The 16,158-nt window shown below is 43.4% G+C and overlaps 1 protein-coding gene and 1 long non-coding RNA gene across 2 annotated transcripts in view; one reads left to right on the top strand and one right to left on the bottom strand.

Annotated features, from left to right (window-relative positions):
- Positions 1-16,158, top strand: part of USP13 (ubiquitin specific peptidase 13) — a 212,011-nt gene that overhangs the window by 130,095 nt on the left and 65,758 nt on the right. The window contains exon 10 of the mRNA XM_073578782.1: positions 5,018-5,111. Within this exon, the coding sequence (XP_073434883.1) occupies positions 5,018-5,111 (94 nt within the window). The remainder of the gene's footprint in view (positions 1-5,017; positions 5,112-16,158) is intronic.
- The window catches only part of LOC141092541 (uncharacterized), an 81,929-nt gene that overhangs the window by 14,502 nt on the left and 51,269 nt on the right, over positions 1-16,158 (bottom strand). The gene's annotated exons all lie outside the window — the stretch shown is intronic.

Genomic DNA, 16,158 nt, shown 5'->3' with positions numbered 1-16,158 from the left:
TATCTTCAAAAAGGGGAAGAAGGTGTACCCAGGCAACTATAGGCCGGTGAGGCTGACTTCTATACCAGGAAAGATCTTTGAACAAATTATTAAACATGTATGTCAGTACCTGGATAAGAATTAAGTGATTAAACAGAGTCAGCATGGGTTTGTAACTAATAAGTCATGTCAGACTAACTTAATTTCCTTCTATGACAGAATCACTGATTGGGTGGATCAGGGAAATGCTGTAGATATAGTATATCTTGACTTCAGCAAAGTACTTTGTTACGTGTTACAGAACCACTCAGCACCCAGAATATGTTGTGCAGTTATATGTATGTATAATAGGTTCCATGTGAGATGCATGTCCCTAATGCATCAGTTCACAGGCTGCGCCCCTGGGCAGAGGGGACACGATATTCTCCTTTTGTCCGCCCTCCCCCCACCTTTGTAATTCCCACAGTAAACATCGGCAGGCTCCGGCCACCTGTGGCTTTTGTAATGTATATCTGGCCTGCCGCTTTTCTATTGGCCGACCCTCTGTATCTGTGTGATGTATTCTGTGTCCTGTGAGTAAAGTGTTGGCAGACTGGAAATACATGGAGAAGCAGTGATCTTTTATATGCGCCCATATAACCAAGGAATTCCAGCCAGCGTCATTCATTCAGACTCCAGCCAACGCAGAGCGGACCTCCGAAAACACGGGGTGGTACTGAAAAAGGTACCCCAGCTTGGTAGACCCCGTTACACACTTGACAAAGTATCTCACGCAATCCTTATTGAAAAAATGACTAAGTATGGAATGGACAAGGCAACTGTTAGGTGGATTCATAACTGGCTTAGTGATCGGACCCAAAGAGTGGTCGTAAATGGCTGCACATCCAGTTGGAAGAATGTCTCAAGTGGGGTACCACAGGGCTCTGTCCTGGGCCCTGTATTGTTCAACATCTTTATCAACGATTTAGATGAAGGAATTAAGGGTAAGCTGATTAAATTTGCTGATGACAAATTTGCTGATGACACAAAGCTAGGAGGGATAGCTAATGCTATAGAAGAGAGAGAGAGGATTCAAAAAGATATAAATAAACTGGAACAGTGGGCAGCAACTAACAGAATGGTTTTTAACAGGGAAAAATGCAAAGTACTACATCTGGGCAATAAAAATGAAAAAAGCATATACAGAATGGGAGGAAAAAGGCTAAGCAACAGCACATGTGAAAAAAACTTGGGTATACTAATAGATCACAGCCTGAATATGAGTCAACAGTGTGATGCAGCAGCAAAAAAGGCAAATGCGATTCTAGGATGTATTAACAGAAGCATATAGTCTAGATCACGTGAAGTCATTATTGCCCTCTACTCTTCTTTGGTCAGACCTCATCTGAAATACTGTGTCCAGTTTAGGCGCCACATTTTAAAAAAGACATCAATAAATTGGAGCAAGTTCAGAAAAGAGCGACCAGATTGGTGACTAGTCTGCAAAACATGTCTTATGAGGAAAGGTTGCAGGATTTGGGAATGTTTAGCTTGCAAAAGAGAAGACTGAGAGGAGATTTAATAACTGTCTACAAATATCTGAAGGGCTGTCACATTGCAGAAGGATCATCTTTATTCTCATTTGCACAAGGAAAGACTAGAAACAATGGGATGAAACTGAATGGGAGGAGACACAGATTAGATATTAGAAAAAATTTTTTGACAGAGTGATCAATGAGCGGAACAGGCTGCCAAGAGAGGTGGTGAGTTCTCCAATAGAAGTCTTCAAACAGAGGTTGGACAGGCATCTGTCTGGGATGATTTAGTGAATCCTGCTTTGAGCAGGGGGTTGGACCAGATGGCCAAGAGGTCCCTTCCAACTCTATGATTCTATGATTCTCCCTTTTGTCCGGCTCCGACTCACTCTCTGGAGCACTCATTGAAGAGGCTAGACCTGGTCAGGGCAGTGAGGATATATGGCTAGGACCGCTTCCTTTAGGAAGTCGGATCTCCCATTCGTCATTCCAGATGGTGCGCAAAGAGACCTGCTGGCCTCCAAGGCTACGATTGCGCACTGGATCAGGACTGCAATTTTGGAGGCTTACTGGGTTAAGAACAGAGTGCCTCCCCCTGGGATTAAGGCTCACTCTACCTGGGCAGTGGGCGCCTCCTGGGCGGTACACCATGGGGCATCTGCCCTACAACTTTGCAAAGCAGCAACCTGGTCTTCCATCCACACGTTTGCCAAATTTTTACAGGGTCCATACCTACACTTCGGTGGGTGCCAGCCTAGGCAGAAGGATCTTGCAGGCGGTAGTAGTGAGTTCTCAAACCTGAATGGAGTTTTCTGTTTTCCCTCCCCAGGAACTGCTTTGGGATGTCCCATGGTTCCTGTGTCCCCCAATGAAGCGATAGAGAAAACAGGATTTTGGTTGCTTACCGTAAAATCTGTTTCTCGGAGCCTTCATTGGGGACACAGCTCCCTCCTATGTTTTTTACAACTCCTGTTCTTCTGTGTGCTATTGTTACAGTTGAGTTGTCTGTTTGTTATTTCTATCTTGTTGTTCTCCTACTGCTTTCTCAATAACTGATTAGCTTGTTGCCAGTCAGTGGGGTGTATACTGCAGAGGAGGAACTATCTTTTTTTTATGTGGATAGTGTCAGCCTCTTAGTGGCAGCAGCATACACCCATGGTTCCTGTGTCCCTCAATGAAGGCTCTGAGAAACAGATTTTATGATAAGCAACCAAAATCCTGTTTTTTTATTTTTACGGCTCTACGTTATAAACTTCTGTGAAGCACTTGGGGATTCAAAGTGCTCACATCTAGATAAGTTTCCTGGGGGGTCTAGTTTCCAAAATGGGGTCACTTGTGGGGGGTTTCCATTGTTTAGGCACATCAGGGGCTCTCCAAATGCGAAATGACGTCCAATCTCAATTCCAGCCAATTGTGCGTTGGAAAAGTCAAACGGCGCTCCTTCCCTTCTGAGCACTGCCATGCGCCCAAACAGTGGTTTACCTCCACGTATGGGGTATGAGCGTACTCAGGACAAATTGCACAATAACTTTTGGGTTCATGTTACCCTTGGGAAAATAAAAATTGGGGGTGGAAAGATTATTTTTGTGGATTTTTTAATTTTACGGCTCTATGTTATAAACTTCTGTGAAGCCCTTGGGGTTCAAAGTGCTAACCACATATCTAGATAAGTTCCTTGGGGGGTCTAGTTTCTAAAATGGGGTCACTTGTGGGGTGTTAACACTGTTTACGAACATCAGGGGATCTCCCAACACGACATGGTGTCCGATCTCAATTCCAGCCAATTTTGCGTTGTAAAAAATCAAACGGCGCGCCTTCCATTTTGAGCTCTCCCAACATATGGGGTATCGACGTACTTAGGAGAAATTGCACAATAATATTTGGGGTCCAATTTCTCCTGTTACCTTGAGAAAATAGAAAAATTTGGATCTGAAGTAATTTTTTTATGAAAAAAAGTTAAATGTTCCTTTTTTTTCTTTTAAAACATTCCAAAAATTCCTCTGAAGCACCTGAAGGGTTAATAAACTTCTTGAATGTTGTTTTGAGCACCTTGAGGGGTGCAGTTTTTAGAATGGTGTCACTTTTGGGTATTTTCTATCATATAGACCCCTCAAAGTGACTTCAAGTGTGATGTGGTCCCTAAAAAAAAAAAAATGGTGTTGTAAAAATTAGAAATGGCTGTTTAACTTTTAACCCTTATAACTTCCTAACAAAAAAAAAATTTGGTTCCAAAATTGTGCTGATGTAAAGTAAACATGTGGGAAATGATAATTTTTAAGTATTTTGTGTGTCATATCTGTGTGATTTAAGGGCATGAAAATTCAAAGTTGGAAAATTGCGAAATTTTCTACAAATTTCAGTTTTTTTCAAAAATAAACGCAAGTCATATCAACGAAATTTTATCACGGTCATGAAGTAAAATATATCATGAGAAAACAATGTCAGAATCACTGGGATCTGACATTTTGAGGGAGGTGGATGTGTTGTGCACCAAAAGAGAGAGCCGGTCTAACATGCTGTCTCTGTACTGGTTCATATAGGGATTTCAAATGGTCGGTTGTCTAGTGAAATTTTGATGTTGTCTTGATACTTTGTTAGGGCTTGCATGCTATCTGTGGTTTTCATAGGGTAACACTCGTACACAGGATATTCTATGTGGCTGTGCACGTGTCCAGTTTTTTTTCTCAGACCAAGTGGTATGAGGAAAAAATACTGAGACTAGTCCGATTTTTTTTTTTTTGATCCGTGTGACGGATCAAAGTCAACAATGCAAATTTATGGTTGCGTTAAAAACATCGGACTGCAATCATGTGATATGCAAGTACAGTCCAATTTTTAATTGAAGGTGGGAGATACTTTTTTTTCTTCTTTTCTCTTCATATACAAGAAAAACTGATCGCACGCTGAGAGTCTGATCAACGTAATTGTACCGTTTTTCTCAGATGGAGAGAAAACGGTTGTGTGACCCTACCCTTACAAAAAAATAAATATGTTTTCCAGCCAAGGCCTCTGACTACTGTAAATTGACTGTCTATTTAGGGATATATTAGCACAACAGTATTTTCGTCCCAAAGACTGTGAAAAATCTACATCCCAAGTATGTGAATGGAACATCTCTGGAAAGTATAAAAATTTGATAGGCCTCTCTGGATGACCTTGCAAACTGCAGATCAGAAGCAGAGGGTCAATCTCTAATTTCTGCTTCAGAAAATACACATTGGATTTAAATCCAATTATATCAACGTAGTCTAATGTGAATTAGAAAGTCAAAACTTACCGTATATCTGCTGCATGACTATTTGAAACAAAAATAAAAGTACCGTACATTTTTTTTCTATGGTCTTGTATTGTATGTTTTTTAATTTTGGTGTGCAGAGTGATGTTATCAGCGATTGTGGATGCTAGTCCTTGGTTCAGCATTATCTAAGCCACGGTATTTCTGGACCAAGGCACAAACTCTCACTTTGCTTGTACTGTACAGAATCCTGCATGGCTCATACCGTTTTCCTCCTTTTCACCGGTAGGGCTAAATTCGGTCACGGTCTACTCTCTGGACAGTACTCAAAGCCACCAGTGAAATGTGAGCTGATAGAACAGGTGATGAAAGAAGAGAACAAGGTATTTATTCTGTCATTTGCTAAAGGTGGAAAACTAGTAATAATGTTTACCGAAGAAAATAACACCCAACGTATTATTGTGTTCTGCAAAATTCCTTTTTATTTATCTATGTATATGGCCTACGAGAGATTTCTAAGTTATTCAGGACAAGGTTTTATGTAAATGCTTAAACGCTGTGTAAATGACAAGTTCTAAACATTCCTAAAGTAGTTTATGCTTCTTCATTGCTGCAGAATTGAATCACATTTAAAGTCAATGAATGAGAATATTGTTGCTTATAATAAAGGGTTATTCCCAAAAGAACAAGTTCTCACCTATCTACAGGATAGGGAATCACTTACTGTCCCGTCCCTAAAGAACAGGGCTTTGGCAGAAATGTGAAGGCTGCTGCCCCTCAGTGGCTGCTGATAGGCTGCAGCGCTCACATAAAACAGTCACTTACAGTATCGCCGAGTGACATCGTGCTTGGGGCATAGGAATAGCGCCAAGAGTTAAGCATTCCTTATTTTTTTTTTAATTTTTTAATTTATCTTACTAACAACGTTAAGGACATTGAAAAGGGACTTTGCAGTAGTAGATAACCCCCTTAAAGGGATCTTAACATCATAAACATGATGCCACAGTACCAATGACCAGATGAATGTGGCATAGGCAGGGAATACAGAGGGAGGCTGAGTAGCTGGAAGTGTATAAAGCTTGATCTTCTCTGGAACATTTGTTTGGGGACATTAAAATATAAAACAATCGATACGTTTTAAATTTCTGCACAGTCATATTAACAGATAGTCATTGGCAGGTTTTTTTTAATTGCACAGGGTGGAAATCCTAGTGGAATCCATTAGAATATTTGTGTTTCATTATGTTCTATGGATGTTTAAGTAATGGTCTTCAAGATGAATGACCAACATATACCAAGGCTCTAAGTGAACCTTATCTTATAAACTAGCTGAAGAGCTCGGCGTTGTCCGGGCATAGTAACTAACTGTAGTTAGTTATAACAAATTATAATGAATATCCTCCATGCCCATATACCCATCATACATATCCTCCATCCCATAGTCCCGTGCCCATATACCCATCATACATCCTCTATTGCATAATCCAATGCCCATATACCCATCATACAATAATGTATGTAAAGCGTTGTGGAATGAATGGCGCTATATAAGTGAGTAAAATAAATAAATAAATACATATCCTCCATCCCATAGTCCCGTGCCCATATACCCATCACACATCCTCTATCCCATAGTCCAGTGCCCATATACCTATAATACATATCCTACATCACATAGTCCCGTGCCCATAAACCCATCACGCATTCTCTATCCCATAGTCCAGTGCCCATATACCAATCACACATCTTCTATCCCATAGTCCACTGCCCATGTACCATCACACATCCTCTATCCCAGGGGTGGGAAATTCCTTTTCCCAAGGTGCCACATGAGAAACTGGCACTGCTGTGGATGGCCGAGCCAATCGACTGAACTTAAAGAGGCGGTCCGAAACCAAAGGTGAATATCATATTAAATGTATCTCTTTTCAGTGTAATAATCTAATCTTGTTTTCTAATATACCGTATTTTTCGTATTGTAAGATGCACTTTTGTTCCCCCAAATTTTGGGGGAAAGTGAGGGCGGCTATGCCGTGGTGTCAGGGGGCTGGGGTGGGCTGGCTGCGGGGTACAGAGACAGCGGGAGGTCCTGTGCTCCCGCTCATTAGACTCATGTGATATTCACTGCACCCGCTGTCCATCACCTCGGTGCTGAAGCCGCGCCGAGTTGGTGGACAGGGGAGCAGCGCATATTACATGAGCCTGCACTCTCCCCCTGTTACTATAGTCACCTTCAGATGATGGCTCCTGCTCCCATCTCCCCCCGTGGCTTTCCTGTGTCTGTGCTGACATCCTCCTCCTGCAGGGCGCGCGGCAGCAGCTGCTCATTCAGGCAGTTCATGGTAGCTTCAGGACCTTCCATGATGTGATTAATAGGACCTGCGGTCACGTGACTCCCAGTGTGCACTGCGAGTCACGTGACTGCAGGTCTTATTGGTCACATCATGGAAGGTCCTGTAGCTACAATGAGTTGCCTGAATGAGCAGCTGCTGCCGCGTGCCCTCGCAGGAGGAGGATGTCAGCACAGGCACAGGAAGAGCCACGGGGGGGAGCTGGGAGCAGGAGCCATCATTGGAAGGTGATTTAACTGTTTGTTATTTTATTATGTGCTTGCCAGCAGGGGGGAAATATAGGGACGGTGGCCATGTGTGCCAGCAGGGGGGAATATAGGGACAGGGGGGACAATGTGTGCCAGCAGGGGGAATATATGGATGGGGGACAATGTGTGCCATCAGGGGGGAATATAGGAACGGGGGGGACAATGTGTGCCAGCAGGGGGGAATATATGAACGAGGGGCCATGTGTGCCAGCAGGGGGGAATAATGAGTGCCAGCAGGGGGGAATATAGGGACAGGGGGGACAATGTGCCATCAGGGGGGAATATAGGAACGGGAGGGACAATGTGTGCCACCGGGGGGGAATATATGGACGGGGGGGACAATGTGTGCCAGCAGGGGGGAATATAGGGACGGGGGGGGACAATGTGTGCCAGCAGGGGGGAATATATGGATGGGGGGGACAATGTGTGCCAGCAGGGGGGAATATAGGGACGGGGGACAATGTGTGCCAGCAGGGGGGAATATATGGACGGGGGGGAGACAATGTGTGCCAGCAGGTGGGAATATAGGGACGGGGGGACAATGTGTGCCAGCAGGTGGGAATATAGGGACGGGGGGGGACAATGTGTGCCAGCAGGGGGGAATATATGGACGGGGGGGACAATGTGTGCCAGCAGGGGGGAATATAGGGACGGGGGACAATGTGTGCCAGCAGGGGGGAATATATGGACGGGGGGGACAATGTGTGCCAGCAGGTGGGAATATAGGGACGGGGGGACAATGTGTGCCAGCAGGTGGGAATATTGGGACAGTGGGACAATGTGTGCCAGCAGGAGGGAATATAGGGACAGGGGGGGCCACGTGAATGCCAGCAGGGGGGAATATAGGGACAGGGGGGGCCGTGTGCATACCAGCAGGGAGGCATATAGAGAGAGGGGGGCCATGTGCGTGCCAGCAGGGGGGCATATAGAGAGAGGGGGGCCATGTGAGTGCCAGCAGGGGGGCATATAGAGAGAGGGGAGCCATGTGAGTGCCAGCAGGGGGGAATATAGTGACCGGGGGGGCCATATCTAGGATGGGATGGGGGGCTATGTTCCAGCACAAGGGCGCAATGTGCCAGGATGTGGGTTATATAGATATATAGATACTAGAATGAGGGACATATATGGTATATGATTTGAAAGATGGACACTGGCATTATAATACACACCTCTATTTAACATAAAAAATTTTTTTTTCTCTTTTTCTTCACCAAATTTGTGGGTGCGTCTTATAATCAGGTGCGTCTTATAAAGCGAAAAATACGGCACTTCAATGAAAAATTCCCTAACATACCCTCTACATTCTGACTTCCTGACTTTTTTTTTTTTTTTTTAAACGTCCTATGACATTTTCTTTGAGATTCACCAGTGCATGCTGGGATACTCGAATGAGCAGTCATCAGGGGGTAGAAGCTGCGGTCACTGCCACAGCCTCTGCCCCTCTCTGAAATTAGGCGCCATCAGTGATGTCTGTTTTGGCGTCTCGGCTAGTCCTCCTCACCTGATAATGCGTTGTACATAAATTCTGAATCATACTCAGTATGAGTTTTCTGTGCTATATTCCTTATAATGCACAGTGACAGTGCGCTCCCTTGCTTGCTCCAAAGAGAAGAGATGACCTGGGAGGGACCAGTCCAGTCTCTGAAACAGATGACGCTTCTTTTAATGGTGGGGAAAGCAGCTGTAGCAGTGACTGCATCCTCTGCCCCCTGATGATGTCCTGTGTGAGTACCCCAAAATGCACTGGGATTCTCAAACAAAATGTCATTGGAAGTTAAAAAAACAAACAAACACAAGCAGACAGGAAGTTAGAGTAGAGAGGGAAAGGTAGAAATGTTTTAACTGAAATATATTAGAAAAGTGATTAGATTATTGAATTAGGTTTAGTATGAATGTCACCTTTGGTTTCGGATCACCCTTTATTCTGCCTAATATTAATTTTGTCTCTTTATAAAAAGCAGTTGCTTATGTGATGAAGTTTACATGAGCGTATAAAAAAAGTCGTTATTTTCAACCAGAAAAAGACGACTTTCCATCTGTATTGTCATCCGTATGGCATCCATTTTTAGACACCAGAAGTGAACAAAATTTTAAAGAAGAAATACAGTGTCCTGTGTTAGTAATGGAAATGTATTTGTAAAAATCGGATGCTATACAAATGATTCATATGGGATCCAATTTTTTATTTTTTTGCACACCCATAGACTTCAACAGGCGAGTCTGACCTGAAATACAGAAGAGACCGATGGGTGCTGTGACATTTCTCACACAGACATTTTCAAGCTGTAATCTAAATAGCTCAATTCCATAACATTGCTCCTAGTGCTCTGTCTGAGGTCGGGTTTCTTTTTTTTCATAGCCAGCACTTGGACAAATATTACAGTTGTGTGAACATAGCCTGACAATACTTGTTGCAATAAAGCTTATCGTAACACGTAATAGAAGTTGATCAAGCAATAAATTGGGAACATTGGAAAAAAGTTTTCTCCCACCTCTACTCCACATGCATAGATCCACATCACATATGGGGCAGGGGGTGCAGGCAGGGGGTGGGAATCCTTACTGCAGTCCATGGAGTAGATGTGATAAGCCACAGATCACAGGGGGAGCACTACTTGCCTGTCCTGCACAGGACATGCAACAGTACAAGCTGGGAGCGAAGAGGGAGGTAAGGGTTAAGGCTAAGTGCACACGTACCGGAACTCTCGCGGGAAAATCGCATTTTAAATTCCCGCGATTTTCCCGCGGAAAAACTAGCATTTTGCAAGCGTATTTAGCTTGCAAAATGCTAGCGTTTTCCAAGCGATCTGTAGCATCGCTTGGAGAACTGATTGACAGGTTGGTCACACTCGTCAAACATAGTGTTTGACGAGTGTGACCAACTTTTTACTACTGAGGCCGCCTATGCGGCATCAGTAGTAAAAGATAGAATGTAAAAAAAAATAATAAATAGTGTTATTCTCACCTTCCGACGCCCCGCGCAGCCGTTCCCAGTAATCCTTTGCGAAAATGCCCGCGATGACGTCAGTTCTCGCGGGATCGCGATGTCTCGCGGTAATTCGCGATGACGTCCCGCGAATGACCGCGAGACTTCGCGATCCCGCGAGAACGGACGCCATCGCGGGCATTTTCGCAAAGGCTTACTGGGACCGGGAGCGTGGAGAGAGGCGGGAATGCTGCGCGGGACGCCGGAAGGTAAGAATAACAATATTTTTTATTTTAAATTCTATTTTTTACAGGGATATGGTACCCAAAGCCCGGAGGACAGTCTCCTCTCCTCCGGACCGTGGGTACCATCCGCAATTGTTCTGCTTACTTTCCGCATGGTGTGCACATGCCACATGCGGGAAGTAAGCGGAACAATGCATTCCTATGGGTGCGGGATCGCCGCGATTCCGCAAATTAATGAGCATGCTGCGTTTTTTACCGCAAAGCGATTCCGCCGCGGTAAAAACCGCAGCATTAGCACAGCATTGCGGAATCCCTTAGGAATGCATGGGATGCTTATTTTTCGCGGCAAAATCGCGCGGTTAAAACCGCCGCGGAAACGCGAAAAAAACGCCACGTGTGAACTCAGCCTAACTCTCACATACAAAGGTGAGGACTCCAGCCCTCTGGCTGTGAGTGTCAGGAGGCCACACAGGAACACTCAGGAGGTTGGATGTGGCCCGCGGGTCGCAGTTTGCCCAGGGCTGCTCTATCCCATAGTCCCGTGCCCATATACCCATCATACATATCCTCCATCCCATAGTACTGTGCCCATGTACCCATCATACATATCCTCCATCCCATAGTCCCATGCCCATATACCCATCACACATCCTCCATTCCATAGTCCCAAGCCGGGTGGTGCTGAGAAGCAAGTTCCTGGAGATGTGCTGTTATGTAACCTGGCAGCGTGGCTCTGTGTACGGCTGTGTGCGGACGATGAAGCGATTTTCTACGCTGGTAGCAATAGAGCCTGGCAGTAATAGAGGAGGAGGTGATTCATTTCTGTCATGTGCTCTCTGCTCCTTTCTGGGGGGCAGACAATGGCTGGGAGCTTATGTTCCCTGGGATGCTAGATTTCTTCTACCCGGTCAGTGTCTGCTAAGGTGTTGTGGAGCGGGAAAACTGTTGCTCATAGCAACCAATCACAGCTCAGGTTTCATCTTTTAAACAGCTCTGGTGAAATTAAAGATGCTTAGTGATTGGTTGCTATGGGCAACACCTGTTGTGGTCAAGAAGATGTGCCTATGAAATAGATATATTAGATATTTATTATATATACTATATGGAGGCCCGATGCTATCGCATCAGAAGGGCGGTAATGTCATGATGAGGGCAGGCTTTGCAGTGTTGAGAATCTCTCCCACCCATGTGCTCACTCATGTATCCACTCTCTTTCCCCATGTGCTGACTTCTCCCACCTGTGCTCCTTTCTTTGACCTCTCTACCCCATGTGCTATCCCCCTTGTCATGTTTCTGTGGTAACTTGGATAGCCGTCCTTTTCTTTGATGGTATATTCTTGGTATTTTTTGATGTTGGTGTTATTTGCTTTTTAAAGGGGTTTTCCCACGAACGAAAGTTCATTTTAAAAATTGTCTGTGTCTGACCGTGTACGGAGCATACCACAGCTCCTGGGCAGGGGAGGAAGCAAAAGACAATACTGACATTAAAGCAGGAGATCGCAGAGGATACATTTTTGAGGTAAAATATTGTTTAAAAACAGTCAATGAAGTATTTTACCTCACAAAATGAATCCTCTGTGATCCCCTGCTGTAATGTCAGTATTGTCTTTTGCTTTCTCTCCTGCACAGGAGATGTGGTATGCTCCGTACAGGTCAGACACAGACAATTTTTAAAATGAACTTTCGTTTGTGGGAAAACCCCTTTAATGTGACCGGATTCCTCTGCCTGTAGACACGTCGCGCATCTGTCGCCGGGATCAGCCGGATGATTCACTGCGACTGTGTGGAATTCGCGCAGGCGCAGTAAGGCTATTTTCAGACTTGCATTACCAGGCGCAGCACTCGGCCGCTGCTAAGCTCCGCCCCAGCCACACCCCCTCTGGTCTTCTCCCCCTATGGTCGCAGGATGCTGCATGCGATCAACGTACCCTATATTTGGCGTTGGAGCACGTCGGCGCAGCGCAAAAAGGGCGCATGCGCCGGCAAAAATATACCAGCGCACGGCCAGCATACTCAGCGCTAAATATAGGGTACGCTGATCGCATGCAGCGTCATGCGACCATAGGAGGAGCTTAGCAGCGGCCGAGCGCTGCGCCTGGTAACGCAAGTCTGAAAGTAGCCTTAATCAGACTGCCGCCATCTTTGTGCAGACAGATATCGGCGGTCACATTAAAACTGCGCATGCGCTCCTCCTGTCCAAAGATGGCGGCAGTCAGTGAATCAGTTTTGATTAATAATTGTTCATGTGCAATAGCCATTTAAGGAAATAACACGTTGAGCTACGGATATTTCCTTGACCTTCAATATGATGGGTTAAAGAAATATGTAATAACATAATTACTTTTGTCTAGATACTTGGTTTAGCTGTACAGTGTATTATGGTAACCTGGGTTGTAGCCAGAGGAATGATCCTTTCCTCTAGTGTAAAAGAGCTGATACGCCTATAGCTGAGGCTGACGGTCTACGGAGAGTCTTGAGGAATGATCTTTCATAGAATGGGGGTGGGTAAGAATACCATTTGGCCGTGAACAGATAAACAAAAATAGCCCTTCCTCTATCTGGTTTCATCAATGCGCCATATCTTCAGGATACATGGCCTTTATTTTTTTCTTATAACCTTTTTAATAAACATTTTTAAATGGTTGGGAAGGGGCCTAGATGATTATTATTTACTATTATTAAATATATATATTTCTATATCCAGAAATATTAATTTTCAAGTCTTTGAAACCTTCTTAGAAAATAAAAGAATAGTTGTAATGTGGCATGTCGGAGGGTTGATGAGAATAGTAGGCTACTCGTTTGTCTCTTGTAGATGAGACCTTTTGGAAAAGAAATGTGGTAGATTGTCTGCTATAAATGATCAAAATGTTCTTATTGTTTATGAGCCGCTGTAATACATTTGGCGCATCTCCAGACTGATTAGTTTCTGCGAGATTAATAAATCATTGTCCTGGGCATTGTAATAGTAATTAATAATACTTAACTAATTTATTTTGTAGGTTCCTTGCAGATTTTATCCAAGTGGTCAATATATAGAGATGAGGGAGGGTGGATGGTCAGAGAAGTATGGCTTTTGTTTTAACCTTAAAAGTCAATGTTTTATGGGTGTGTGTGTTTTCTTTTTTATACATGAGTTGTCATCATATAGGGTATGTGTTCACAACCCTACATCCCTCAAACCTTGTTTTTTTTCTGCAAGGAGTCACTGATTCTTTTCTCAATAAGTAAAGGTCATAGTCGTACAATATGCATCCATTATATAGTATCTCTTTACTCTGGTGTCATAGAAAAGTTATTTTTTTTTTCAAGGAATACATGCAGACATAAGTATCTTGGCCCCCAAAAATTAAATGTGTGGCGGCCATAAATTTTAGATGTTCGCTTTGCTGGCTCTTTTTGATGAGGAAAGATGAGGAGACCAGTAAATGTCACGATGTACCAACTGTGGATGTAACGTGTGAAGTACTCAGTAAAGAAAGTGTTAAAGTTAACTCGGACTGTGTCTCCATTGCTGGGGGTCGCCTGAAAAAGGGACCGGTGTCGCCTGGGAAGTGCCCAGAGGAAGCTGAATCTGGATATACAGGTATGCTGGAGAGAAGAGTACAGTTTTCTGTAGGGGAAGGACTGGACATAGATATTGCAGTTATTCAGGTCATGACTACAGTCCTGTCCCTCCCTTACAGTATGTAGCTGTTGTATAACTGATGCAAACGGCAGCAGAGCTTATTGATTATTATTGGGTCCGTCTGGGTTCCTTAATGTGTTCTTCCATTTGAACAGTGGACACATCGGAACGCAGACACGCCCCAAAATCCAATGCGGTCCGTCTGCTAACATTTGCATAAGTTATGAGTTGCGCAGCAGATTAATTTTTAAAAAAATTTAATTTTCGTTTAAAACAGATGAGCGGAATTCAAGTGTTAATATGGGTAATTAGTTTAGTTTACAAAGACAAGAGCAACATTGTAAGCGTGTCATGTATTGTGCCAATGCTCAGTAAGGTCATCTTAGGACAAGAGTATCCCAGACCTTGCATCTCCTCCTGCTATTAATGTCTCCACTGATACCCAATGTGTGGTTTGGGTGACACAGGTCAGATAAACCAACTCATATGTAAACTACTTAAACTGAAGAAGCAGCACAGGCACTCAAGGTGCAGATAAGATAAATTATGAAGATGTGTATATTTGTTGTGGATGAGATTTAAAACTTTAATCCCTTCACTCAAGCATTTTTTCTGTCTTGCTCTTCCATTTTTCCTCTTTCATTCAAGAGCCATAACTTTAAGAGCCTAAAATTGCAATTTTATACATAAATTACTAGCGCTAGTAGAATAAATATGCACTCTGCTACAGAAAGGAATTAAGGACAGCCCCTGTAGAATATGTGATCGTGGCTCTTTTTAGATTTATGGTATGTTAATTGTTTAGTATCTCTATTAGCATAAAAAAATAAATCTATAAAGATTTGGTATTCTATACTGAAATCAAAACACCTCTCCTAGGATACAGTGCCACAGAGTGCAGTACATTGGAAGGATCAGCCAACATTAATGTGTATGGGAACTTTAATTTGACTAAAATCTTTCATTTGGGCTAGCCAATTATCTAATTGGTGGGGTGACATGGCATACCCCTGATGTTGGAAGTGTGGACATGGGAAGAAGTACTATGCTGTTGGTTTTTAACATACTCAATTTTTTTTTTGTTATAGTGTTTTTGTGGGTTTTTTTTTTTTAACATCCTTTGGCGCAATCTTGAGCCATGGTGACTTGATGAATGAATGAGCTTTAGGGTATCTTTTGCAAGCCTAAACAGGTACACCACAAACTTCTCCATTGTTTTCTTGATAGTATAAAGTCATTGGGTTGCTGGTTTTCCTCTTCTCCTTGTTCCTTCTATTCTTCCAACCATGATGTCTTTCTCCAGTGATTGCTGTCTTTGTATGATGTGTCCAAAATAGGTGCAGCTTGGTGATCCTTGCTTCGAGTGACCTATCTGGCTTCATTTGTTCCAAAATTGATTTATTTGTTCTTCTTGCCATCCATGGTATTGATAATTTCCTTCTCCAGCACCACATTTCGAAGGCATCGATTCTTTTTCTGTCTTGTTTCTTTATCGTTCAGGTTTCGCATCCGTATGTTACCACAGAAAAGACCAAACTAAGTAAGAGTCTTGTCTTTGTCACCAGTGAAATGTTCCGCTCGATATGAAGACTTTGTCCAGTGATTTTCATTGTTGATTTGACCATAGCTATACTCCTGTTGACTTCCGGTGTTGTTGCTTCATCTTGAGTTATCATTGATCCAAGTAGGTTTAATTTTTTTCCAACTTCCAGTTCATCACCATCTATCTCAAATGTGTCCCTGTCTTTGTTGTCCTTATATTGAGTAGGAGTCCCATGTTTGAGCTTTCCATCTTGACACTTCGAAATAAGTCCTTCATTCCATCCACGCTAGTTGTTATCAGTGTTCTATCATCTGCGTATTTAAGATTGTTGATGAATCATCCAGCAATTTTGTTCCTTCTTTTTTTGGTCCAGCCTTCCTGAAAATGTCTTCTGCATATAAATTGAAGAGAAATTGTGACAGGATGCATCCTTGTCTGACTCGTCGCTCTACTTTGAAACATGCAGTGTCCCGATCGAACTGTTGCTTC

The sequence above is a fragment of the Dendrobates tinctorius genome, unplaced genomic scaffold (genome assembly GCF_039654945.1).
Source record: "Dendrobates tinctorius isolate UK_male_01 unplaced genomic scaffold, ASM3965494v1 ptg000060l, whole genome shotgun sequence".
Classification (NCBI taxonomy): Eukaryota; Metazoa; Chordata; class Amphibia; order Anura; family Dendrobatidae; genus Dendrobates; species Dendrobates tinctorius.
Note: the sequence above shows the minus strand (reverse complement) of the source record. Positions and strands in the feature narration are given on the sequence as shown.